At 42.2% G+C, this 26374-nt stretch overlaps 1 protein-coding gene across 1 annotated transcript in view; it reads left to right on the forward strand.

Annotated features, from left to right (window-relative positions):
• The first annotated feature begins 13157 nt into the window (after positions 1-13157).
• The window catches only part of PIWIL4 (piwi like RNA-mediated gene silencing 4), a 41776-nt gene continuing 28559 nt past the window's right edge, over positions 13158-26374 (forward strand). The window contains exons 1-6 of the mRNA XM_078059180.1: positions 13158-13251; positions 14445-14525; positions 17326-17451; positions 19302-19516; positions 23903-24024; positions 25474-25554. Coding sequence (XP_077915306.1) covers positions 13158-13251; positions 14445-14525; positions 17326-17451; positions 19302-19516; positions 23903-24024; positions 25474-25554 — 719 coding nt within the window. The remainder of the gene's footprint in view (positions 13252-14444; positions 14526-17325; positions 17452-19301; positions 19517-23902; positions 24025-25473; positions 25555-26374) is intronic.

A 26374-nucleotide genomic window follows, 5' to 3' on the forward strand; every position in this document is an offset into this window, starting at 1 on the left:
TGTATGTGTATATATATCTCTATATATGTAAGTATATAATAAATATAAATATCTATCTGTCTGTCTGTCTATCTCTCTGTCTATCTATCTATCTATTTTAATTAGAACAACTTGGAATCTGTTGTTCACACCAAGAAGTGAAAGAGAAATTCATGTAAGAAATAGTCTCAGCAAGGATTCAGAGATTTTTTTTTCAGTTTTATTGACATGTAGTTGACATATAACGTTGTATAAGTTTAGGATGTACACCTGTTGATTTGATACACTTACATGTTGCAAAGTGATTACCATCCCAGTGTCAGCTAACACCTGCAGGCTACGTAATTCCCATTTCTTTTTCGTGGTGAGTACATTTAAGAAATGTACTCTTAGCAACTCAGAGGTTTTCTTTATGTTGAGCTGATAATCACTTCCTAAATCTTCCACCTGGCTATACTCCACGATAGCGAAAACAACATGTATCTCCTAGCATGTTTTGACTTCTTCTTCACAGGAAAAAATAACATTTAAATGTGGACTTAAGTCCCTTCCCCACCCTGAGGGCTCTCTGATCACTGACCTTAGTGGTTCCTGATCTGGCTGAGTGCCAAAATTGCTTGCGGGTTTATTACAAAATACTCAGGCCTCTTCCTGGAACCGCCATCTTAGAACGTTGGGAACAAAGCTCAGGAATCACTTGGTCAACAAGCCCTACATGCGAGGCTGCTGCACGGTCATGTGGGAATCGTGGCCTGCAGTCTTGCTACCAAATGTGTGATCCGAAGACCAGAAGCATCAGTGCCAAGCTTATTATAAATTCAGAATTTCGGGCTTTATTCCAGACTATCTGGATCTTAATGACAGACCCGGGTGATTCCTGTGCCCACTATAGGCTGGGATCAGGGCGCCTGGGTGGCTCAGTCCATTGAGCATCCAACTCATGATTTCGGCTTAGGTCATGATCTCGGGGTCATGGGATTGAGCCCTGGGTCAGGCTTCTAAGGCAAACGTGTAATGTAGACCCTTTCCTTCTTTACTATGCTTGTGGTATACAGCCTGCCCCTCAGGACACAACAAATACTCCACAAGGTTGGCAATGGTTACCTGTTCTTTTTTTTTTTTCCACTGAGGTTGCCTACATCAAAAAGAGTCTGTCATATATCTGCCACACAACAGAAATCAGGTGAATGAATAATTCAACTGATTTGAGGAGCCAGCTTGGGGTTGCAACCCTAGGCCAAATGCTATTTGGTGGCCTCTGCAGCACGAATCCCCTCACTTGCCATCAGTGCTGCCCATGCTTTCTCACATGCTGCTCTCTCCCTTTGCTCAGCTCCTCCCTCCACCCCAACCCTCCTGCACAGCACAAGATTACATTTCTCTCTTCAGAAAAGATGATCTTAGGCTTATGGGTCCTATTTTCTAACCAACTGTGCACCTAAATTAGACTCTGTCTTATAAATCCATGAGTTTGCATGAGAGCCAGAGCTTGGATAACTGGAGTGAAGGGCAGAGGAAGGGGGCAAGCTGCAGAGAACGTAGGAACCCAACAGGAATTTAATTAAGATGAAAAACTATCAGATCCCTCCTCTCTACTGATTCCAGAATCTGATTCTTTAAAAAAAGATGGGAAAGATGGGAAAAACAGCCCAGGAAACAGCCCTGGAAGGAAGGCAAGAGCTGGATGAGTGTGAAAATTAATCTCTCAATGCTACAGATGCCTGCGTGCAGGGTTCCCCGGGACTGGTAAGAACATTGACAGGCAGAACGACTCCTCCTGCTGTGAGAGATGGGGGAAGCCCAGAGGAAAAGGAGACCAGAACTCTACACAGGAAAAAGAAGAGGCAGAATCCAAAAGAACCCACAGAAGCAAAATATAACTACAGAAAGGAGAGGGGTTGAGGGCTGGACCCAGGCCAGAACATAGGCTTACCCAGCTACATGAACCCCTTGTTGCCCAGGGCCCTGGAAACAAGACAAGGTCCCCATTGTGTCCAAGTCCCTATGATCGCAGGTCCTAGTGGGACAAGGTTCTACTGAAGGGACAAGGACAAAGGAGCAGAGAAGATGACCATGCCCAAGAGTGACCGTGGTGAAAGCCCACACAGGCCCCGTCCATGCTAGTCTCCTCACAGCCTCTCCTGTCCCCACCCGCAACAGACTGAGCGAAGCAAACATGCAGATTCTGGAAGGTTCTCAGTGCTTCCCCTTATTTTCTGTCTCAAACTTTATAAATCTTTATTAGCCCATCAACCCCATGTGACAAGAAGTAGAAAAAAGAAATTCATATCTGGACTTGTATTTTAAATAGGGAAATAAGACATTGCTAGTCAGTGCGACGTGAAGTACAAACAGGGAGGGAGACAGCCCAGCCCTGCTTCTGCGGGAACCGGAAAGTGGACGAGGGAAGAAACGTAGAGGTCACTGTGGGGAGGGGGTCCTCGTGGGCCAGGGGTGGGCCAGTCTCTCCAGCTCCTTGCATCATGCTAATAGGAGCACAGATTTCTCCAGATGCCAGCTGCAGAACGAGAGGTCAGAGCACCCGCAAGTCCTGTCGTGGGAGTGGGGCCGAATCTCGTGTCACCAGTCCGACCCAAGGCATCTGTCTCACACTGTAGAAAAAAGCAATCACGAACGAATTCAGGTTGGTCACATCACACAAGTGTTTTTCTGGTTTTGTTTTTTTTATTTTTTATTTTTTTAAAGATTTTATTTATTTATTTGAGAGAGAGAGAATGAGAGACAGAGAGCATGAGAGGGAGGAGGGTCAGAGGGAGAAGCAGACTCCCTGCTGAGCAGGGAGCCCGATGCGGGACTCGATCCCAGGACTCCAGGATCATGACCTGAGCCGAAGGCAGTCGCTTAACCAACTGAGCCACCCAGGCGCCCTCTGGTTTTGTTTTTAAAGATTTATCTATTTGTCAGAGAGAGAGGGAGAGAGAGAGAGAGCGCGCATGCGCACAAGCAGGGGGAGCGGCAGGCAGAGGGAGAAGCAGACTCCCCGCCGAGCAGGGAGGCTGATGTGGGGCTTGATCCTGGAACCCCGGGATCATGACCTGAGACGAAGGCAGCCGCTTAACCGACTGAGCCACCCAGGTGTCCCAGTCATGCAAGTGTTGACATTCTCAGCGGTCCATTAAGTGCCTAAAACGTCCCACTCAAAGAACCTCCATGACCCCATTGTGTCCCCTCTGCCCCAACCCCTCCCCTACTCCAGGCCCTCCAGGGTCTCACCTTTAGGAACCCTGAGAGACACATCAGAGCCTTAGGCAATCTCACTTCCTGGAGCAGAACAACAATGGGATGTGGTCCAAGCCCAGAGCTGTAACTAGAGGAATCATGGAGTGAGCAAGCTACAGCCCCCTCCCCCCCCCGCCTCCCCCCCCCCCCCCCCGCCCATGGGCCTAAGGGTCTTAGGGATCAACCTCCTGACCCAAACTCACTTGCAGCTGAGCATAGCCCCCTTCCTTTTCTCCTGTGGGAAGAAAATATTATGTGAGAGGCCAGGGAGAAGACTGGACAATGAGAGCCTAGACATCCCCCAGCCCTGGACCAGAGGCTCTTGTCTACATACTTGGGATCTTAGTTGTGCACTTTTAGTGACCCATCTTGTTCCATGAAGGATGGCCTGTGTTAGCAGCTGCACAAGTGTCTCAGCTTGCTTTCTCTTCAAAGCTTCTCTAAACCCATCCCATAACTATATTTGTGTTTCCCAATCCTGCCCCAAGTCTCCAGTCACAGAAGAATTTTAGGGCTCTCTAGGACTCCTTACTGTCTTTGCACCTTTTACTGAAAATTTGGGGTATTTATGTAAATCTACTTCTCCTAAAAACTCACTTCAAAGTCCAGCTTCTACCAACTGCCTGATTCCAAATCTACCACCTCATTTTAAATTTTTTGTTACAACAGCGCCCCATTTCCAGACACCAAATCCTGTAATAGTTATCTACTGCTGTGTAACAAATTATAAAAAAAGGAGACAGCTTGAAACAGTGAACATTTATTATCTCAATCCATTTCTGAGGGTCCAAATTCTAAGAGCAGTCTAGCTGGGTATTTCTGGCTAGAGGTTTCTCATTAGGTTACTATCAATAGTTTGGCTGGAATTGCAATGATGAGAAGGCTTGACTGGGGCTAAGGATGTGTGTTCAAGCTCACACATGGGGCTGTTGGCTGGAGGCTTCGGTTCCTTGCTGGCCACTTAGCCGGAAGCCCTGGCCTTCGACTACATGGCCATTGCCACACGTGAGCATCTTTATGACACGGCACCTGGCTTCTTCCAAAACAAATGATCAAAGAGAAGGAGAGAATGAGAATGCAAAAGACCACAGACCTTTTTATGACCTAATCTCTAAACATTGCATCCACTTTTTTCTTTTCATTGGAAGTGAGTCACTGAGTCCAGTCCACACCCAAGAGGAAAGGAATTAGTTTGACCTCTCAAGAGGAGGAAAATTAGAGTTTGTGAACATTTTAAAACCACCACACCCTATATGTAAGGTATCATTATCTCCTGCTTGTTTCCAGATTTTTTTCCCATCTTTGGTTTCCACCAGTTGTATAGAGATGTGCCTGGGTGGTCTCTCTTGGTGTACTGAGCATCTTGGATCTATATGCTAAAGTTGGAGCCTTTCAAATGTGATTTCTTCAAATCTTTTTTTCTGCTCTTTTCCCTCCTTATTTTTGAACTCCGATTGTCTATTGCCTATTGCCTTTTATATATTCTTCCACAGGTTTCTAAGGATTTATTTATTTTTCATTCTTTTTTCTCTGTGGGTTTTTTTTTTTTTTTTTTGGATCGGGTAATTTCTATGGATTTATATTCAACCTCGATGCCTTCCCAAGACCTTTGCGCTTATCCACGGAATTTTTATTTCAGTTTGAGAATTTTTATTTGGTCCTCTTTATACTTTTCTTCATTCAGATTTCCTGCCTGTGCACCCTTTAATACCAAGATTTCCTTTAATTCCTTCAACGTGTTTTCATTCAATTCTTTGAATTTCTTAGATCTGCGTGGGAGTCTTTGAATGCTGAATCCAGTATTGGGACATGCTGGGAATACATTTCTGTTGACTTTCTCATTATGGTCACATATTTCTCTTTCTTTGAAGGTCTGATAATATGTAATTTAAAAGTGGATATCAGAGATATGTTTTAGCAAATCTGGAACCTATTTTATTTTTCTGAGGATTGCCTTTATTTTTTTTCCTAGAAAGTGGTCAACTTGCCTGGACCACACAGTGAAATGTGAACCCCTGCTGTATGCAATAGTTGGTGTGTTGGCTCTGTTTTCCCATATCCAGTTGCTGCATTTTTATTCTGAATCTCAAGCGATCTGTCCTGCATCTGTGTAATTTAGTGGCCAGCCAAGGATTTGGACAGTTTCTACTCCCATTTTGGACTCACTGTCTCTGTGGTTGCCTTGTCTTTGGTATTTCCCCTAAATTTCCAGATACCGACCCCAACCACAAGTTCTGACCTTCGATACCTCAAACCAGTAAGGTTTTTGCTTTCTGCTGCCTAAAGCTTTGTGCTAACTGAAGAATTCATCAGTTGAAGTGTGGACTTACAGAATTCACCAGGATCAGTCTAGTTCTTGCTGCTTTTTTAGCAGTTTCTCTTGAGTGTCCCACAACCATGCACAGATTAGTGGTCAGCCAGGGATTTTGTTGCAGCTTGTACCTAGATTTGGGATCTCAATACTTTTGCTGCTCTCTCACTTTCATATTTTTCCCTCTAAACTTCCAATTACTCTGCACCATGAAAGCCATCACCCGCCTTCTTGAGCCACTGGGTTTGCAGTTATCAAATAATCAAAGGGAAGGAGAGAAAGAGAGAAGAGAGAGCAATAAAGAGTTAGGAGAACACTCCCATAGGTAAGAAGGCTATGATTTGCAGTTCCTACCCATTTCGTTCAAGATTCAAGTAATTCAATATCAAAGTTCTTCTCATGTTTTTGCCTGCCTGTATTTATTTTTCAGTGACTTCAAATATTTGTTTTGAATATTTTTGTCCAGTTTTCATAATTGTCTTCTGTAGGAAGATTTGCTCTGCTTCTTCATACTGCCATTATCAGAAGTCCCACCTTGCAAGAGGGTTTTGGGGAGGGAAGGCCATAGGCCATCTTTTGATCTTCTGAGACTAAAATGGATCTAGGCACCAGAGATTCACTATTCAGTTTTCTCACATGGAAATAAGATTAGGTCTGGGGTCTGGGCGCACAAACTCCCCAGGGGAATCACTGAGTTCATGCAACCGACGATGACAAAGGACACCCCCATGTCATTGCTTCTTTAGTGTTGGAGACCACAAATTACGTACCTGAGAATTCTCACACGTTTTCTGAATGCAGTCACCAGAAATGCAGCTAAATCTGAATGGTGGCCTTGGAAGTGGTTCAGTTAAATCTGAAACAAGCTCTGCCTTTGTCCGCCATCCTCCTCAGAACTGTGAAGTTACGGGAATCTCTCATCAACCTGACGGCTCTTTGTAGCCTTTGTCAGTGACAGCCCCCCGTTATTTAGTGGGCTCTGGGCTTTTCCACTTCACACTTTCCCCCCCACCTCTGAGGAGTGTAAGCCCCTTGAGATGTAACTGCATTGATGTGCTCAAATCCTAGTGAATAACAATGGTCATGCCCAAGGAAGAGTTATGACTTCTCATCCCACTTGGGGTCTTCTCTGAACCGAAGTCCCAATAGGTACAAAAAGCTCCCATATGAAATGGAAATGGCATGTCTACTTGAAGGCCAAGCCTGGATGCAGAGGCCTTAGCAATCTGCACCAAGAGAAGGTGGGCAACGCACATGCTCATTGCTGCTTTCCCAAACCCCTGGCCACCAAGGGACGTGACAACAGACATGCCACCTGAGAATGAAGTCTGTTCCATTGTGGCACCTCCAGAGGAGTGCTGTAGCCATCCACTGTGGGAAGGTAAAGTGCTGACAGTCCACAGCATTGGAGAGTGTGCAGCTAGGGTGAACATCGACTGGGCACAGAGCATACAAACTGACATGACTGAAGCACATAGACTCATGAGCCTTCATTGACCGACCCGCTGAACAGTCAGGCCACTGGGCTCCTGGATACTGAATTTTGAAGGGCACATAGCATGGCAAACCCTTTTATAGATAGAGGTTAAACCCCAGACACAAATTCAAACTTTAGGTTTTATCTTTCATGCCCATGAGAATGGATTTCTCTGTTTATATATTTAGAGGCTTAATTATTGGGTAAATATAAAACAGTCATATCTTTCTACTAAACTGACATGACATTGTCTTTATTATGAAGTCAATAATAGATTATAATATGTTATAATTCTTCTTGCCTTAAGTCTACCTTCTCAGATCCCACTAATACAGCTACTCCAGCTCTTTTCTGGTTAGCTTTTCATGGTATCATTTTAAACCCCTTTTTTTTCAATCTACTGTGTCCCCGTATTTAAAATGTACCCTTTAAATAGCTTGTACTGGGGGGTTTTCTTTATCTAGCCAGACAATCTTTGTCATTAAACTGGTATATTTAGCTTATTTACTGTCTTCTTTATTTACATAGAGGAAAAAATTAATCTTCATGATATTGTCCATGAGTTTTCGCAAAAGCCTAGAGTGTATGTCCATTACCATAGTCATCACATGGAAGAGTTCCATCTCCTGTAAAATTTCATCATGTTATACCCAAACTTAGCAGTGATCTGTTCTCCATCCCTATCGTTTGTCTTTTCTAAAATGTCATGGAAGTAGAATTCTACAAAGTTTCACCTTTTGAGTTTGGCTACTTCTGCTTAGCAACATGTATTTGAGATTCATTCAATTTGTTGTGATAATATTTCATTCCTTTTACTGCTGAGTAGCATTCAATTGTATAGATGTAACAGAGTTTGTTTATGCATTCATCTGTTGAAGGACATCTGGACCACTCCCAGTTTTTGGTGATTACTAATACAGCTGCAAAAACAGCCAACTATACAGGATTTTGTGTGAACTTAAGTGTTCGTTTCTCTTAGATCAGTAAGAGTGGGGTTGCTAGGTTATATTGTAAGTACACGTTTAAATTTATGTGACACTGCCAAACTGTTTTCCGAAGTGGTTGTAACATTTTACATTCACACCAACATATATGAGAGTTTTGGTTGCTCCGTGTTATCGCCAGTATTTGACACTGTCAGCTTTGGGTGGTGTTTTTTTGTTTTAGATACTGTACTAGCTGCGTAAAAGGATCACACCATGGTTTTAATTTGTACTTCCCATATAGCGAATGACGTTGAGTATCTTTTTGTATGCTTAGCTGCCTCCCACATATTTTTTTGGTGCTGTTTTTACCTCTTTGGTGAAGTGTCTCTTCAGGTCTTTTGCCCATTTTTATTTTTATTTTATTTTATTTATTTTTTGCCCATTTTAATTAATTAATTCATAAATTTTAAAGATTATTTATTTATTTGTCAGAGAGCGAGAGCATGAGAGGCAGAGGGAGAAGCAGGCTCTACCCTGAGCAAAGAGCCCGATGTGGGACTCAATCCCAGGACCCTGGGATCACAACCTGAGCAGAAGGCAGATGCTTAACCAACTGAGCCACCCAGGCATCCCTTGCCCATTTTTAAAATTGTGTTTTTCTTACTGTTCAATTTTGAGAATTTTATATATATTCTGGGAAAAAGCCCTTATCAAAATGTGACTTGCAAGTATTTCTTCCAAGTTTCTTGCTTGCCTTTTCATTGTCCTTATAGCATCTTACACAGAGCAAGTGTATAGTTTTGTTAAAGTCCAATTAATCATTTTGTTCTTACATAGATTGTGCTTTCTGTGGTGCATATAAGAACTCTGCTTAATAAAAAATTGTAAATATTTTCTCCTATACCTAATTTCTAGCAGTTTCACAGTTTTATATTTTACATTTAAGTCTATATACATTTTGAAATAATTTTTGTACAAAGTGTGAAGTATGGGTAGATTTTCCTTTTTTTGCAAATAAATCATTTCAGCACCATTTGTTGAAAAAATGATCCTTTCTCCATTGAATTGCCTTTAAAATTTGACAGATATCCATTTATTGTATTTGTGTGTGTCTATTTCTGCTTTCAGCCTCATTATTTCCTTTCTTCTTGCTTTGAGCATACTTTGTTCTTTTTCTGGATTCCTAAGATGGAAGTTTTTAGACTACTGATTTGATAACCTTTTCTTTTAAAAAAAGTGTTTAATGCTATGAATTTTTGTCTAAGCACTCCTTTAGCTGCACCCCCCAATTTTTCATATGTTTTAATTGGTCCTAATTTAAAAAAATTCTTGGGGTGCCTGGATGACTCAGTCGGTTAAGCGTCTGCCTTCAGCTCAGGTCATGATCCTGGTGTCCTGGGATTGAGCCCCGTGCTGGGCTCCCTGCTCAGTGGGGAGTATGCTTCTCCCTCTCCCTCTGCCCTCCCCCCTGACTTGTGTGCTCTCTCTCTCTCTCTCAAATAAATAAATAAAATCATTAAAAAAAAGATTCTTTTGAAACTTCCTCTTTGACCCAGGGATTATTTACAAGTGTGTTATAAAATTTCTAAATACATGGTATCTTCTCGAAATAACTCTGTTTTTGTTTTCTAGTTGAGTCTTACATTGGTCACAGAATATATGTTGTATGATTTCTATTTTTTTTAAATCCTTTAAAGTTTGTTTTAGAGCCCGGCATATGGTCTCTCTTGGTTAATGGCCCAGATGCACTTGAAAAGAACATATATTCTGCTGTTGTGGAATGTTCTACAATGTCATTTTAAATTTTCCCTTTTTCAGTATGGAGGTTCCTCAAAAAGTTGAAAATAGAGCTACCCTACAACCCAGCAATTGCACTACTGGGTATTTACCCCAAAGATACAAATGGGCACCTGCACCCCAATGTTTATAGCAGCAATGTCCACAATGTCCATAATAGCCAAACTATGGAAACCTATATGTCCATCAACAGATGAATGGATAAAGATGATGTGGTATATATATGCAATGGAATATTATGCAGCCATCAAAAAATGATATCTTGCCATTTGCAATGACGTGGATAGAACTAGAGAGTATTATGCTAAGTGAAATAAGTCGATCAGAGAAAGACAATTATCATATGATCTCACTGATATGAGGAATTTGAGAAACAAGACAGAAGATCATAGGCAAAGGGAGGGAAAAATGAAACAAGATGAAACCAGAGAGGGAGACAAACCATAAGAGACTCTTAATCTCATGAAACAAACTGAGGGTTGCTGGAGTGGACGGGAGTGGGAGGGGATGGGGTGGCTGGCTGATGGACATTGGGGAGGGTATGTGCTATGGTGAGCGCTGTGAATTGTGTAAGACTGATGAATCACAGACCTGTACCCCTGAAACAAATAATGCATTGTATGTTAATAAAAAAAAAGTTTTCCCTTTTTATCCCTGATAATATTTCTTGTTTTAAAGTCTACTTTGTCTAATAGTATACAAGTTTGCTAGGGCTATTGCAATAAAGTATCACAGCTCTGGAGGATAGAAGTCCAAAGTCAAGGTGTGGGCCAGGGTTGGTTCCTTCTAAGGGGTTGAGGGAAGGATCTGGTCCAGGATCTCTCATTGGCTTGTAGATGCCCACCTTCTCCCTGTGTCTCTCTACATCATCTTTCTTTTTATGTGTCTCTGTGTACATATTTCCTTTTTACAAGTTCACCCGTCAAACTGGAGAAGGGCCTACCACAATGACCTCACTTTACCATGATAACTTCCATAAAGACCTAATCTTTGAATCAGGTCATATTCTAAGATACTTAGGACTAGGATGTCAACATATGAATATGGGGGGCTTGATTCACACCATAACAGATAGTAGTACAGTTACTCCATTTTTCTTTTAGTTAGGATTTACATGGTATATCTTTTTTCCATTCTTTTAACCCATCAATATGTAATATTTTAAAAACAGGTTTTTTATAGACAGCATATAGTTTCTCTTTTAATTGTCACATTTAGACCACTTATATTTAGTATGATTATTGATATGGTTGGATCAAAATCTACCATCTGGCTAGGTGTTTTCTATTCCACCTTTTTTTTTTTTTTTTTTTTGCCTTCTCAGGTTAATTGAGCATTTTTTATGATCCTATTTTATCTCCATAATTGACTTACTATGTATTTATAACTATCCTTATAATTCTTTATTGATTGCCTAAGGTTTACTAATATATCAATAAGTACTTAGAGCCTACCTTGAACTGCTGTTATAGTGCTTCCTGAATAGTGTTATCTTATAGTGGTGTATTCCCAATTCCTCCCACCCTTGGCTACTGTTGGCATACATTTTATTTTTACACATGCTATATGTAACTATATATATATGTAACAACACATTGCTACTATTTTTGCTTTGGACTGTTATCCTTTAGAGAAAGTAAAAATGCAAAAAATGCACTTTATTTTACATTTATTTATTGCTGCACTCTTCATGTCCCTATATAGATCTAAGTTTCTGTAGTCTCATATTTTCTTTTGCTTAAAGAATTTCTTTTTATATTTTTTATAGTATAGATCTGCTGGCCCTGAATTCTCTGTTTTTGTTTCTCTGAGAAAGCCTTTATTTCACCCTCATTTTGAAGATATATTTGCTGGCTTTAGAATTCTGGGTTGACTTTTTTTCTTCTTCGAACACATTAGAAATGTGACTCTTTTGTCTTCCAGCTTGCCTGGTTTCTGATGAGAAGTTTGATGAGACTTATTTTCTAGCAAGTTGTGCTGGTTGCTGACACGAGGCCTTGGCTTCTCATGATATAAATCTCTTTCTAAGGTTGCTTGAGTATCCTCATGCTATGGCTGCTGCCATCCCCCAGAGCAAGTGATTTAAGAGAAGAGAGCAAGAAGGAAGCTACAGTGTGACCTACTCACAGAAGACAATACATGGCCTCTGCCACATTCTATTTGTTAGAAGAAAGTCACTAGGAGAAGCCCATGCTTAATGGGAGAGAATTAGGCTCGGCCTTTTGAGGGGAAGAGAATCAGAGATTCTGTACATATACTGAAAAACCACCACAGGGTTTAAAGAGCCTCGCTCTGGGGAGCACCTGGGTGGCTCAGTCAGTTAAGTGACCAACTCTTGGTTTCAGCTCAGCTCATGATCTCAGGGTTGTGAGGCTGAGCCCAGAGTCGGGCTCTGCACTCATTGTGGAGTCAGCTTGAGATTTTCTCCCTCTGCCCTTCCCCCTGCTCTCTCTCTCTAAAATAAAGTAAATAAGTGCACTCTTTAAAGAGCCTCATTCTGTAGGGGCTTGTGAAGTGAATTTCTTTCCCTTGCCCATACCTGTGAAGGTGCTAACATGATTTGAATGGCTCAGTCATCACACTGTTCTTACAGTGACCCTTTCCATGTGTTCACACAGTTACCAGGGTCATAACTATCTTTTCTTGTCTGAGAAGAAGAAAAAGTATTCTAAACTCCAGCGGACTCCTGAAGGATAAAAGATAATAATGTGAACAGTAAGCTAATAAAGTTAAAAAAAAGAAAATATCCATAATATCCTTGTACACTTAAGGCAGGGCCAACTTTCTTTTAAAAGACCCCAAAAGTACAAGCCATGTAGATTTGACTACATCAAGATTAAGGATTTGGGTTAGATAAAGGACTTCCTAGTTAAAATTAACAAGTGATAGACTGGGAGTAGATATTTGCAATGTTAAAAAAAAAAAAAAGGATAAAATTTCTTCCAAATCACAAAGAAAAAACATGAGAAACCCAATTCTTAAAATGGCAACAGATGTACACAGACAATTCACCTAATGGGAAGTTCTGTAGCTATCACGCATAGGGAGAGGTGCTTGCCCACACCAGTGAGCACAGAAGACGAAGGGCGAAAAGCAAGCCTGTTGCAAGCTCACACACGTAAGATGGGCAAAAGCCAGGAGTTGGACGATGCCAAATTTGGAGGGGGGATGGGGGATGGGGGATGGAGAGCCAAGGGAAGTCTGGGCCCCGCCCCCGGTCACGTGCTCCCCGGAGGGCGCGGGATTCCGGCGGGCGGTGCGCGCCCCTCCACCCACGCGTGGACCGCCGCTGTGTCTCCCGCCGCGGAGCCCGAGACGCGCTGCGTCCGCCACCTGGCGTCACAGCCTCGCCCTCCGGATGCCGAGGGGAAAATACCCGCCTTGAGGCCTCGCTGCCTTGGAAGCCCCCCCTGCGCTCGTCGGGAACATGAGTGGTCGCGCCCGCGTGAGGGCCAGAGGCATGGCCCGCAGCCCCAGCGCCGCGGCGGGAGCTGGGCGCACCCCGGCGCCGCCCTCGCCCTCGCCCTCGCCCTCGCCCTCGCCCTCGCCCTCGCCCTCGGTGTGTAGGACGCGTGGCCCACAGGGCCTCGCTCTCTTCCCCTCCGTGGCTTTCACGCACATCGCCTTCCTCTGCTTTTACCTCTCCCTCTCTGCTGGGAAGTAGTGGGGTATCTTCCCGCTCGGCTTCGGGTCTTTCCAGGGTTTCTCACCTTTTTACTTTCTGGGGGCGGTTATCCGAGTAAGAGGCCGGTGAAGAGTACTGAAGATCAGAGGCAAGTGCGTCGTTCCCTTCTGCTTTCTGAGTGTTTAATTACTTGACTCGGTTTTAAGTCTCCTGGAAAAAACTGTTGTACCATTGTAGGGCATATGCTCTGATACGATTTGTCTCACTAATTCATACACTCGCATAAGAAATCTCAAACACAGATGTGGTTTAGATTTACCCGCTGTTTCTTGACCAGCCACGGTGGGTAGGGCTCCTGGCTAGACTTAGACAAGATTAGATTAAATTGGCCGGCAGATCAGCAACTTTTGAGTGATGTTACTCCTACCCATCAGGATTGGAGCAGTCTCTTAGACCAAAAGTTCTCAAGTGAGTAGGCGGTGGTCATTGTGTCTTTATTTTCATGTCATTGTTTTCTCTTGACTTCATGCATTTTTTAGCAGGCCAGCATATACTTCTTGAGCAAAGAGAAGTAGTTACTGTGAAAAGAGGAAATATTAATGGTTCGCTTGGTCTGTTTCATGAACTAATTTGGGACCCATTTATTCAGGAGAGTCATCACCTGAGCTGGTGGCCCAAGTCCCCTGGGCTCAATTTATTTTCTTGCTACAAACGTGTTTACATTGGAGACCCCATGTCTGGAGGCAGCGGAAGCATGAGGTCTGTGTTCATCTCTACCGCCTTCCCTCTAATGAGCCCCGTGGGCATGAGAATCATAGCTCTACCTCTTTACACCTCCAGGAGTAACAGCTGTATCTGGCTCACAGTCAAAATTAAAGTTTGATAAATGGGGAAAACTATAGCTGCTCTTTATCCTTTTTTTCTAGAATGGGCAGTCTCTTCCCATCATCTCGTAAGCATTTTACCTCTTATCATTAGCTCATGGTGGTCTGATGACTTAGGACATGATACAGTTCTTATTTTGTGATAACCTTTTGATTTATGACTTAAATGTAACCAAGCTTAACCCCCGCCCCCCATTTTAGCCTGCATCTGTTGATATTGGCAACAATGAAGCATCCTCTACCAGTGGCTTCGTGGGAACAAGCAGGATGTCTGAGAAATGTAAGTGCAGCTCTGTCTGTTCATTCCGTTCCATTCGATCCGAATGGAACAGGAGTGACTGCTAAGCTTTACAGCAGCAGGGTCACTTCTCGAGCATCGCATTTACCTCTTCTTGGAGGATCCCCTGTGTGTGTTAGGTTTCTTTGGGATTCCCAAACACAGTCTGCCACTGAATTTGCTGATACTGCTTGGCAGTTGGGCATCCACAGGCACCAGGAATCCAGTCTTTTGATTTTGTCTGTTCACTGAATAATTCTGAAAAATGTTCAGAAATTCTTTATGACCTAGAAGTGTCAGTGCCCCACCCTGCAGGGGTGGTAGAAACCTGGCACTGCAGCTGCCATGCTCTCTTCTTTTTTCCCTACCATCTGATGGTAGCTCTGTTCACTGCAAATCCAGATTTGGACTCAGGGTACGTGTCCACATGCTACCACAAGTAGCCACTATCGCAGTGTGGGTCGGCCTTCCCCGTACCCTGGTTTGCTAGGGCTGCCATGACGAAGTACCATAGACTGGGTGGCTTAAACAATAGAAATGTGGTGTTTCATAATTCTGAAGGCTGGAAGTCCAAGATCAAGGTGTCCACAGAGTTGGTTTCTTCTGAGGCCTCTCTCCAGGGCTTATAGATGGCTGTCTTCTCCCTGTATCATAACATGGTCTTCCTTCCGTATTTGTCTGTGACTTCATCTCTTCTTATAAGGACACAAGTCTAATTGGATTAGGGCTCATGCAAATGACCTCATTTTAGCTTAATTACCTTATTAAAGACCCCATCTCCAAATACAGTCACATTCTGAGATATGAGGGGTTAGATCTTCAACATATGAATTTGGGGGACACATAATTCACCCAGTAACCACTGCTGAAACCTGTTAGCCATCTCCCTTGCTCTGACTATGAAGTTAAGTGATGTAAGCTCTAAGCACTTAGGTTCTCCCAGACTCTGTGGATCATCAGTCCTTCCACCGTCATCTGCTGGGCTCTCTTATTGTCCACCGGGATTTTTCTAACTCTCCTCAAGCACCCCCTGTGATCTGAGCTCACAGAAGTGCGTGTGGTCTCTCAGAACACCTGCTCTGAGAGGCCGTGCGTCAGGTCCACCACCACTGCCGCCACCCACAGCCTAGTCCGGCTTCTCTTGGGACTTGCATTCCATGTCTGCTGCACATTCTTGTGACTAGCAAGGGCTGGAGATGGAATTTTTATTTATTTTTAAAAATTATAGTAAAATATACATAATACAAAATTTACCATATTAACCATTTTCTTTTTTTTTTTTTTTAAGATTTTTTATTTATTTATTTGACAGAGAGATAGACAGAAGAGCACAAGCAGAGGGAATGGCAGAGGGAGAGGGAGAAGCAGGCTCTGCACTGAGCAGGGAGCCCGATGCGGGACTCGATCCCAGAACCCTGGGATCATGACCTGAGCCGAAGGCAGGCGCTTAACGACTGAGCCACCCAGGCGCCCCATATTAACCATTTTCAATTGTATAGTCTGTTGGTATTAAGGACATTCACATTGTTGTGCAACTATCACCACCATCATCTCTAGGACTTTTTTTATCTTACAAAACTGAAGCCCTGTACTCATTAAACAATAACTCATCCCTCTAACCCCTGGCAGCTACCATCTTTTTTTTTTTTTTTTAAAGATTTTATTTATTTGAGAGGGAGCCAGTGAGAGAGAGAGCACAAGCAGGGGGAGTGGCAGAGGGAGAGAGAGAGGCAGACTTCCTCCTGAGCAGGGAGCCCAACATGCTTGATCTCAGGACCCTGGGATCACGACCTGAGCCGAAGGCAGACGCTTAACCGACTGAACCACCCAGGTGCCCCCTGGCAACTACCATCTTATGGTAGATTGCTTTTTTAGAAACCACCCAACATCTTTTGAAACCAAAAGCAGTGAGTGATATAGATAGTCTAGTAAGAATAATTTTTAAACATTTTTAAATCTTGTGATTTTCCTGGGAGGCTCAGACTCCACTGAAAGGGTCTGAGCAGCAGTTTGGAGCAAGTGATGGTGTATTTTGAGGGAGTTGCAGTGGTTGTATCAAAGGACAGAGGTTGAGTCAGAGTGTTAGAGATTGGTTATACTATTACTTCCTAGTAATATTACTACTACGCTTGCTTTGTAGTAATATTCTGTACTTTTCCTATTTTCACATTATCTTCAAAGTGCCAAAGTTGTATCCAGAAAACCAACATCTCTGTACTTGTTTAAACAGAAACAGATTTTACTTTCATATTTGCCAGAACCTAACAGTAAGTAATATGCCCCAAGGTGAAATGCTGGCTTTCATTTTCACAGGAATTATCTAGCACAAAAACTAGTATCAGTGTTCTGGGCAGTTCTCTTCTCGTGGTTGAGAGAGGTAAGAGATTCAGCCCCAATCTGTAAAGAAGTTGGTGTGGATAGTCTTTGTCTGCGAGTCTTCAGGGTGTTATGCAAGAGCTGAAGGGGGGAGAGCTACCCTCCATACATGAATGTGGAGCAGGGCATAGGGGTAGGGCTTTTTCTCCTTAACCAAGAGGAGAATCAGACTATACATAAATATTATGAGGTAGAATTAACTCATGGTTTGTTATTTCTAACAAAATGTAGCATGCTTCCTTTACAATTTTCAATTTTTAGGTTGAAGACTTCTGTATAGTCATGATTGTTTTCAGCAGTATGGGCCAGTTTTAATTAAAGACACAAAAATCTGGGCTTTGGTTAGAGATGCAGTTTTGATAGAGTAGTTTAAACAGTATCACTAGAATGAAACATGAGATGTTATGGCATTCTCTTCACATTTTAGGTGAAGATGTTATACCTTCTGGTGATGCTGGATGTACTTTCATTGAAAGAGGTGGGAAAATCAGACCGGACTTCACAGATCTGAGTGTCTGTACCAGAGAGAAATTGGCCCACGTGAGAGATTGCAAAAGAGGTACGTAGCCTTTGTGTTACTTTTTTAATGTTACCAAATCTTGCTTAAGGAATTTTAATTTCTAGATCTAAAATAAACAAGTTTATATATTGACTTAAAAGACGTTTATTGAATATCTGTTGTGTTCAAGGCATTATTTAGACACTAGTTGTTTTAGCCTTAATTCTCTCCTTTATTTGTAGAAGTAAGAATATTTCCCCCAAACATGACACTTGTTGAAAAGATTTTCTCCTTACACTTGGGGTAGGGGTTGAAAGAGATGCTCTCTTTCTTTTCCAACATTTTTCCTATATGGGAAATAATAACATCTCTGTACTTCAGCTATAAAAAAAAAGATATAGTCTGTTTTTGGAATTTTTAACCCAGTTTCCAAGGTCACCCCTGAAATTGCACCCAGAATTATGGGCATGTGCATTTTCAGGAAGTTAGGTCTGTTGTTTTCATTAGATTCTTGAAAGGCTTTGTGACACCCTCCTAAGAGTTGAGAAAGACTCCCTGATGCAGATCAATTTTCTGCAAACTTTTTGCATGGTTTGTTATCTACCATGCACACACTAACACACAAAATTGAAACAAAGTTTTATGAAACAGTGCTTGCACTTACTATGTGCAAGGCACTCTGGTCCATTCTGTTGCATTCTAGTCATTGTATAAAATGTGTTGGGTCATCTCATATATTTTCCTAACTTCAGCACTAATGGGTCATGATTACAGTCTGCAAACACTGGTGTAGGTGATTTCCAAGGGTCTTGCCAGCTCTGACATTCTGGGCTGACTGCTCTTTGTCCATGAATATGAATAGCTAGAATATGTTGCCTTTTCCCAGGATACAGGAGAGCAAAAGAAAGCTTTTCTTTAATTAAAATAGCACAAGAATTCCTTGCTCCTAACAGATGTCTACCATACATAGAAACTGAGGAAGTATTAACACACACGATGCTCTTTTTCTTTCTCACCACCTTGGGGGCTCATGTTTCCACCTCCTTCATGAAAGGAAGCAAAATAGTGCCCATTTAATAGAAGTCTTTCCTGTAAGACAAACACTGGATGATTCCCTGCAAGAAGAAGTCCGAAGTACCTCCTTTGTGCCCTCCTAGATTCTATCCTGGAGGGAGCTTACGCCATCTTGAGCACTGAACAGCTATATCAAGGCCACCTCTGAATTTGTCTGGTAGACTTTGAAGAGGTGAATAAAAAATTCTGTAGGGGATGGAATTTTTGGAAGCACACATAGCCTCCCTGTGTCTGCAGCAAACAAGCCCAGAGGCCTTGTCTGTTTTCATGCATGAAAGATAAGTGTAATATCTTTCTCTCTCCCTGTTCTCCCCTCAGTTTCTGAGGGCATTCCATTTTCCCTGATTGAACTATTTCAGAATTTTCAGAAGTATGGTTCACTTTTGATTATCTGGATTTCCAAGGGTCTAGGGGTTGTGCTCATGGTAAGAGCTGGACAGTGTCTTTATAATCTAAGAGCAGCATTTGAAAATATTACTTGAGCCATTTTTTTAATTGCACAGACTCAGAGCTGGAAGGCAGGCTTTGGTAGTTGAATTCTGAGGCTTCTCTTCTCTCAAGGACAAGAGTGTCAGTGTCTTCTCTTATGTTCCTATGACGCCTGCTTTACACGTGATCACATGACCCCTTTTTAATTCCTAAATGTGTGTGTGTAGGATTCCATAAGGTTATTAGGCTATAGGTCATTAGAGCCTGTCTTGTGTCACTGAACAAGAATCCTTGCTTTACAGCAACAACTATGCATAGGCAAATAAAAACTTCAAATGATGTGATTTATATTAACATGGTGTGATTTTATTTTGGTTAAAAAATGTTTTTTTTATTTGTCTTCTCAGGTTCCAGTGGAGTACCTGTGAAACTGGTCACAAATCTCTTTAGTTTAGACTTGCCCCAGGACTGGCAGCTCTACCAGTATCATGTGGCATATGTCCCAGATATAGAATCTAGAAGGCTGAGAATTGCTTTGCTTTATAGTCATAAGGAACTTTCCAACAAAGCAAAAGCATTTGATGGCGTCATCCTTTTTCTCTCACAAAAACTGGAAGAAAAGGTACAGTATGGTTAATTTTTATACCTGCACACACATGTATATACCTACACTCATTCGTGTATAGTTAAGAGGTTAGCTGATTGTTGTAACAGTTGGAATGAGTGTCTCACTCCTTTACTCTTTCCTGTTCCCATGCCTGAGAGCAGAAAGACTTCCTAATTAAGACCTCATCAGTAATTGATTTCTTAATTAAGAAGCTGATGATGTGGCATCTTAAAAATAAGAGCTGTAATACAAACACTGCTTTTTCAACTGCTACTTTTTTTTTTTAAGGCAAAGTGTCCTTGAAATAGGCATCTTTTTTAAACTTTTCCCAAAATAGGCAAGACTTTAAGAAACACCATTGAGCGTATGGCTTCAGAGCCTTAAATTTGCTCTCCTTTTCTTTTGCTCCTGCACAGTTGTACCTGTGTGTCCAAATAACTTTAGATCAATCTCTGATTCAAAAACTGTCATTCCTTTCATCACATGAAATATGAGTTATTGATATCAATCCTAAGGATATTTTTTAATGGTGTGATCACTGAGTATGGCAGTTGCATGATTCATATGCCTTTATCCATGTTTTTATACCCTCAAATTTTCAGTCCTAAAATAAAGATACTGTTATTGATGTTTTTATTATATGCTTTGTTCTAAGGCAGTATTAAATTACTACAAGGAAAAAAGAACCAGTTTCTTTATAAAAAATTAAAATAGAGCATTGAATTAAAACTTTATGCTTCTATCCCTGAGAAAGCTTAATCCTCTAGTTCAATATTTTGGACAGGATGGTACCAAGGCATAAATTTAAATTTCTAGACTCCACATAAATCTCTGTGAATTTCCTCAAGAAATGCATTTCTGAGCACCCTTGGGGCCTTTATCTTTTTATGAGAGCCTGAGATTTATAGGAGCCGCTTGAGTGATTATTTTCTCTGGATATGGAATTTAAAAATTATACCATAAGCTTAAATTTAGGGGCTTGGAAAATCTGGATCTGTAAATTTAGAAACATTTTAATTCATCATAAGTCCTTATTGATCCTTCAGTATTGTGTCCTATGACCAGTCATCAATAGCATGCTAATATTGTACCTCTCATACTTAAATGCTATATTTCAGGTGTATTGTTATCATTAAAGATCATCTTGTGCTTGTAGATACATCTGCAGTAACAGTAAACGAAATATGTTAATATTATACACCCCCTTGAGTGGTCCAGCTTACTTCAATTGTACCTAACCAAAATGGAGAAATTTTACTCTACAGATGCTCAGAATAAACGTATTATTTGTTTCTCATTCAAAATGAGCATGTAGTATGACCTTAGGGATGGAATCTAATGAAGAGGCAGGTGAGTAAAGAGCAAAGAGATTGTAAAAACCCAGTTAGATAATGGGGCACCTGGGTGGCTCAGTTGGTTAAGCTTCTGCCTTCGGCTCAGGTCGTGATTCCAGGTCCTGGGATCGAGCCCCGCATCGGGCTCCCTGCTCAGCAGAGAACTTGCTTCTTCTCTGCATGTTCTCTCTCTCTCGAATAAATAAAAAAATAAATCTTTAAAAACAAACAAAACAAAATGTAGTGAGACAAATCAGGCCTGTTGACTTTATTTCCCAGACGCAGGTGATACTAGGTTTCTACAAGAGTATTGTCTTATACCTTGTGGACATATGTCCTTCCTACCCAGTGACGGTGAGATAGAAATAGTAAAAAGAAATAGTGTCCCAACAAACATGTTACTATGCTCATCTTTTTATTCTGGTCTTAGTATCGACTTAGGCTTAATCCTGCACTCCTGTCCATCCTCTACACACTTTGTAGGATCCTTATTGTTATTGAGAAAGCCCCTCCACTAATGCATTGATCGCAGCCCCCCAAAGTGCAGTTTAGAAGTCCTATTCTGCTGCTTCCTGGCCTTCCACTGTCTTGTAGACCCCGTCTGTGTATCTGTGGCCACCACATGGCTTGCCCTCACTGGTCACATCTAGCAGCCACTCGTACGCATTCATTCTGCACTTACAAAGAGCCTGCGGTTGACTGCCAGGGTGCTGACATCATGGAAGAAACAAGGCTCTTGTCAAAACATTTCAACTCAGTACTAAAGTTATTTACGACTAAATACAATGCAAAGTTATTTACAAATGAATACAGCACAAGATTACATTTCTTGAGTACCCTACTCTACCAGGCTCTTTATAGGTGTGATCCCACTTAATTCTCTCATCACCCCCAGAGCCTTAGAGGTTAAGTATCTTGTCCAAGGTCGTCATACAGAGCTTGACAAAAGGAAAGATCCTGCCCAGCAGAATCCTTCAGTGGGAGCTGATACAGGCTCCTTGGGTAGGATTTGGGTCAATGAAGGGGATGATGGGGAGAGGAGGGATTCCTAGACAAGGGGATGGGAAGGAGCAAAGGCACAATGATAGAAGGCAAGGGGCGGATCTTAGAAAATTCTGATCGTTCAGGTTTAGCCAGGAAGGAATGGAAGTTGTGGCTCTGAATTTCTCACAATTTGAGTAAGAAATCACTTTGTGGAAGGACACATTTCTCTCTGTTTCCATGCAATGAGCCATTCCTGCCCTACATTTTTGGTTCAAACTGAAAGTGATTACAATTACACTTTAACTACAGAAAGTAGGGATGAAATACATAAATACTTGCTAATGAACTGGCCTCTTCTGATTCCTTACCCTTCTGAAAAATCCTTGGTCATTGATTTTTATTGTCTGATTTGATCACTCTTGATTATTCCAAAAGCCTGTACCAAGTCGTGTCTGGTCTAACAAGCTTCAAATTTCATTGGGCAGCTGGTATAGAAACCTATTCATGCATTCATTCTATTTTTATTTTTATTTTTTGATTTTTTATTTTTTTTTTTGATTTTTTATTGTTATGTTAATCCCCATACATTACATCATTAGTTTTAGATACAGTGTTCCATGATTCATTGTTTGTGCATAACACCCAGTGCTCCATGCAGAACGTGCCCTCCTCAATACCCATCACCAGGCTAACCCATCCTCCCACCCCCCTCCCCTCTAGAACCCTCAGTTTGTTTTTCAGAGTCCATCGTCTCTCATGGTTCTTCTCCCCCTCCGATTTCCCCCCCTTCATTCTTCCCCTCCTGCTACATTCTTCTTCTTCTTTTTTTCTTTCTTAAATATATTGCATTATTTGTTTCAGAGGTACAGATCTGAGATTCAACAGTCTTGCACAATTCACAGCGCTTACCAGAGCACATACCCTCCCCAGTGTCCATCACCCAGTCACCCCATCCCTCCCACCCCACCCCCCACTCCAGCAACCCTCAGTTTGTCATTCTATTTTTAGAACATTGTTCCAGATTATAAGAAACCTACGAATTTCTCTAGACCTTTCAAAAATTAATAAAACAGATTTCCTATCTGTTTTAATGTCTACTGATTTCTCCCCACTTTCCCCACATTTAATTGCCCTCTTGCAAATCCCCTCTCCTTACCTTCCTTCCTCTCTTCTTCTCTGCTTTTCTGTTTTTTTTAGGAGGAGTTATTTGACAGAAAAGAGTGTGTGCCCCTGTGCGAGTGGGGGGAGGGGCAGAGGGAGAGGGAGAGAGATTCCTCAAGCAGACTCCCCGCTGAGGATGGAGTCCTTCTCGGGGCTCCATCCCAGGACCCTGAGATCATGACCAGAGTCAAAATCAAGAGTTAGACGCTTAACCGGCTGAGCTACCCGGGCACCCCTCTGCTTTTCTCTTTATGAATAAACTTTTGAGAGGCTGTCCTCTGGAATCCACTGATAGGCTTCTGGGTGTCCATGAACCCCCTGAAAATGGGTAAATCATTGTGGTATATATGTATGTGAAGTTTTCTCGGGATAATGCCTATAACTTTTTATCAGACTCTCAAAGTAATTTGTGACCTGCCCCCCCCACCTTAGCTAAATAAGGTCAAGAAACACTTTATCTTTGGATCAAGTCTCTGTACCCTAAATCTGATTTTGATTCTCCATTAAGAAGTTAGAGAAGAGAGGGGCTCCTGGGTGGCTCAGTAGGTTAGACGTCTGCCTTGGGCTCAGGTCATGATCCCAGAGTTCTGGGATCGAGCCTTGGGGAGCCTGCTTCTCTCTGCCTCTGCCGCTCCCCCTGCTTGCACTCTGTCTCTCGCTCACCTATATCTCTCAAATAAATAAATAAAATCCTAAAAAAAAAAAAAAAAAAGGAAAGAAAGAAGTTAGGAGAGAGATGTGTTACTTTTCTAGGATTAACAAGATAGGAAGACCCTCCAAGTGTAATGTGATTAGATTATTACATACTAACACCTGCAGTTTTGTTTTGTTAATGCATATTAAATTGTGATGGCTGTATCATCTCTAACTCTTCACACTCGAAGATAAATCTAGAGTGCACATTAAGTACCTCTTTCCCCAGGTCACAGAACTGTCAAGTGAAACTTCGAGAGGCAAGACTGTAAAGATGACTATCACTCTGACAAGGGAGCTGCCAGCAAGTTCCCCCGTGTGCATCCAGGTCTTCAATATCATCTTCAGAAAGTGAGGAACCTCACACATCTCTTTTGTTGAGGCTAGCGATGCCGTTCAGTACAGGGCCTGCGTATGACAAGCCTCGGCCATCTTGTGGGCCATGTGCCCGCAGCAGTGTTGTCTGCAGGGCAGTTTCCCCGTGCTTTCACGTAGTTGTGCGGTGATGTGCCCCGCAGTCCCTCACAGCCTCTCACCAGCTTCTGCCTCGTCATCCAGTGCTCTCTGAGTTAGGACAAAGAACTCAAGGGTTGTGCTGTCTCAGTGGTAGCAGGGGTGGGGGGAGCGGGGCGGGGCTGCCTTTTCTTTCTCTTCTTTTTCTGTACCCTCTCCCACCCTCCACCCAGACTGAAAAATCAGGTATGTCTGGGTTGGTCAGCTGAAAGATTTGTTATTCTTCTAGCCTCACCAACTGCTCTCTGCTCTCGCCCCCCACCCTCAGCCCCCTGCCACATGAACCCCGGGGGCAGAAGGAAGGTTGTGACTACACTGTCCAGTGTCCTTCAGACTGATGTGGGGATCACTCGCCTCAGGATTATCTCGGGGGTTGTTGGGTGGAACTCCATAAAATGCAGATTTCCTAGCCCCTCACTGGACCTAGTAAAGAGAATTTCAAGAGTGGGGCCTGAAATCCACATTTTTAGCACGCTTCCCCGATGACCAGTGGGAACACAGAGGCTTGTAAACCAGTATTTTCCACACTACTAGTGTGGACCAGCCAAGATGATAATAAACTTTCGACACCAGCCCTTTCCTCAATAACGGCCTCTGCACAGGAGGAGGACAGGGGGTTTGGGTTTTGCTCGGTAGGACACATAAAAGGAATCCACCCCCACCCCCAGATATGTTATTTCTTAATTCTAGTCAGAAGTCTTGCTAAGTAGCTTTAGATCATATTCAGTATCATCAGATGGAGGCTGAGGCTCAATGACATTTGGTAGCCAAAATCATGCGGTTGTTATCTGTGTTTCCTGACTTGAAATGCTTGCACTTCCCTCATGCAGTGGGCAGCCTCAGATCAGTGATGTGTCCAGTTCCAGAGGTGGCCAGGATTAGTTGCTGAAGAGGCAGCCATGCTACGTAGCCTCATTAGAAAAAGCCTCCCCATCTCAAAATAGGGAAGAGGCCAGAAGAACCTTCAACCATGGCTTGCCTCACTCCATCCATGCTAACCAGAATGTGACAACCACAGTCATATTGTGACCACGTATTTATGTTGCAGTTAAGTGCAAACAGACAAAAATAATTTCAGTTGTATCGTTCTTGAATAGAAAGAAGTCATAATTCTTATGTATACACTCATATGTATATTTAGCATCTAAACCTTCCAGTGCTAGAAGAATGAGAGTTCTATAGTTTCGACATATTTTTATCAGATGTTCAGCATGGGGACAAACTTAGAATTACACTGTTATTACCTGATGTTGACCAAAGATTTTTTAAAAAAATGTATACTTGCAGGATCTTAAAAAAGTTGGCTATGTACCAAATTGGACGGAACTTCTATAAACCTTCTGAACCAGTGGAAATTCCCCAGCACAAGTACGTTTATTTATATTTTCTGTTACTCTGAAATTGTTATAATGTGAAGAACATAATTTACAATGCAATCTTGTACCATTATGCCTCCTATGAGAGCCTCTGTGTTATGAAAAGTAATGGATTTTTTTAATTTTTGAGTTTTTTATAGAATGGAGAACGTCAGTGTGAAGCTAGCAGCCTGTTTTCTTCTATTAGTGTGCTAGGTCATTATCATAAATCCTAGAAGGAATTCAGAAACTGCGTTTTCTGTGTGTGACAAGTAATAATGAAGGCAGAATAAGCAGGATGATGTTATACCACATAGTTGAAACTCTGTTTTCTTGCTGACAGGAAATTAGCACAGCCAAAGATGGTTGATGTTGGGTAAGCAGAGGCCAGACAAACAAGTCAGCTAAACGAAACTGGAATTTCCACTCTAAATGGGAAGTAGATGCTTCAGGGAAAGCCATCAGCTGTGTCTAGGACGGGTTGTTAGCTCTCCAAAATATGTGGTCAAGCTAAAGACAGGAGAGGCAATTGGTAACCCAAAGACAGATATGTAAACAAAGGAAGGAGTGCATAAAAGATAGAAAATGAGGGGGCAGGCTGTTTAGCCTTCTGGCAGGTAGGGGAAAAATGGTAGGGTTTCCATATGGTCAGTGAGTGTGTCCCAGTGGTCTGTATGAAGCATCCTGTTCATCTTCGTCCCTCATCCCCCGACCTAGGTGAGAAGTTCTTGTGAGCTGGGCTGGATGCCAGCGCATATGCTTGTCCTAAAGGCTGGCTCAGTAGCATCGTGAATGAAGTCCACAAAATGAACTGAAACAATTTTTAAAAAAAA

The sequence above is a fragment of the Halichoerus grypus genome, chromosome 11 (assembly GCF_964656455.1).
Source record: "Halichoerus grypus chromosome 11, mHalGry1.hap1.1, whole genome shotgun sequence".
In the NCBI taxonomy this organism is placed as follows: domain Eukaryota; kingdom Metazoa; phylum Chordata; class Mammalia; order Carnivora; family Phocidae; genus Halichoerus; species Halichoerus grypus.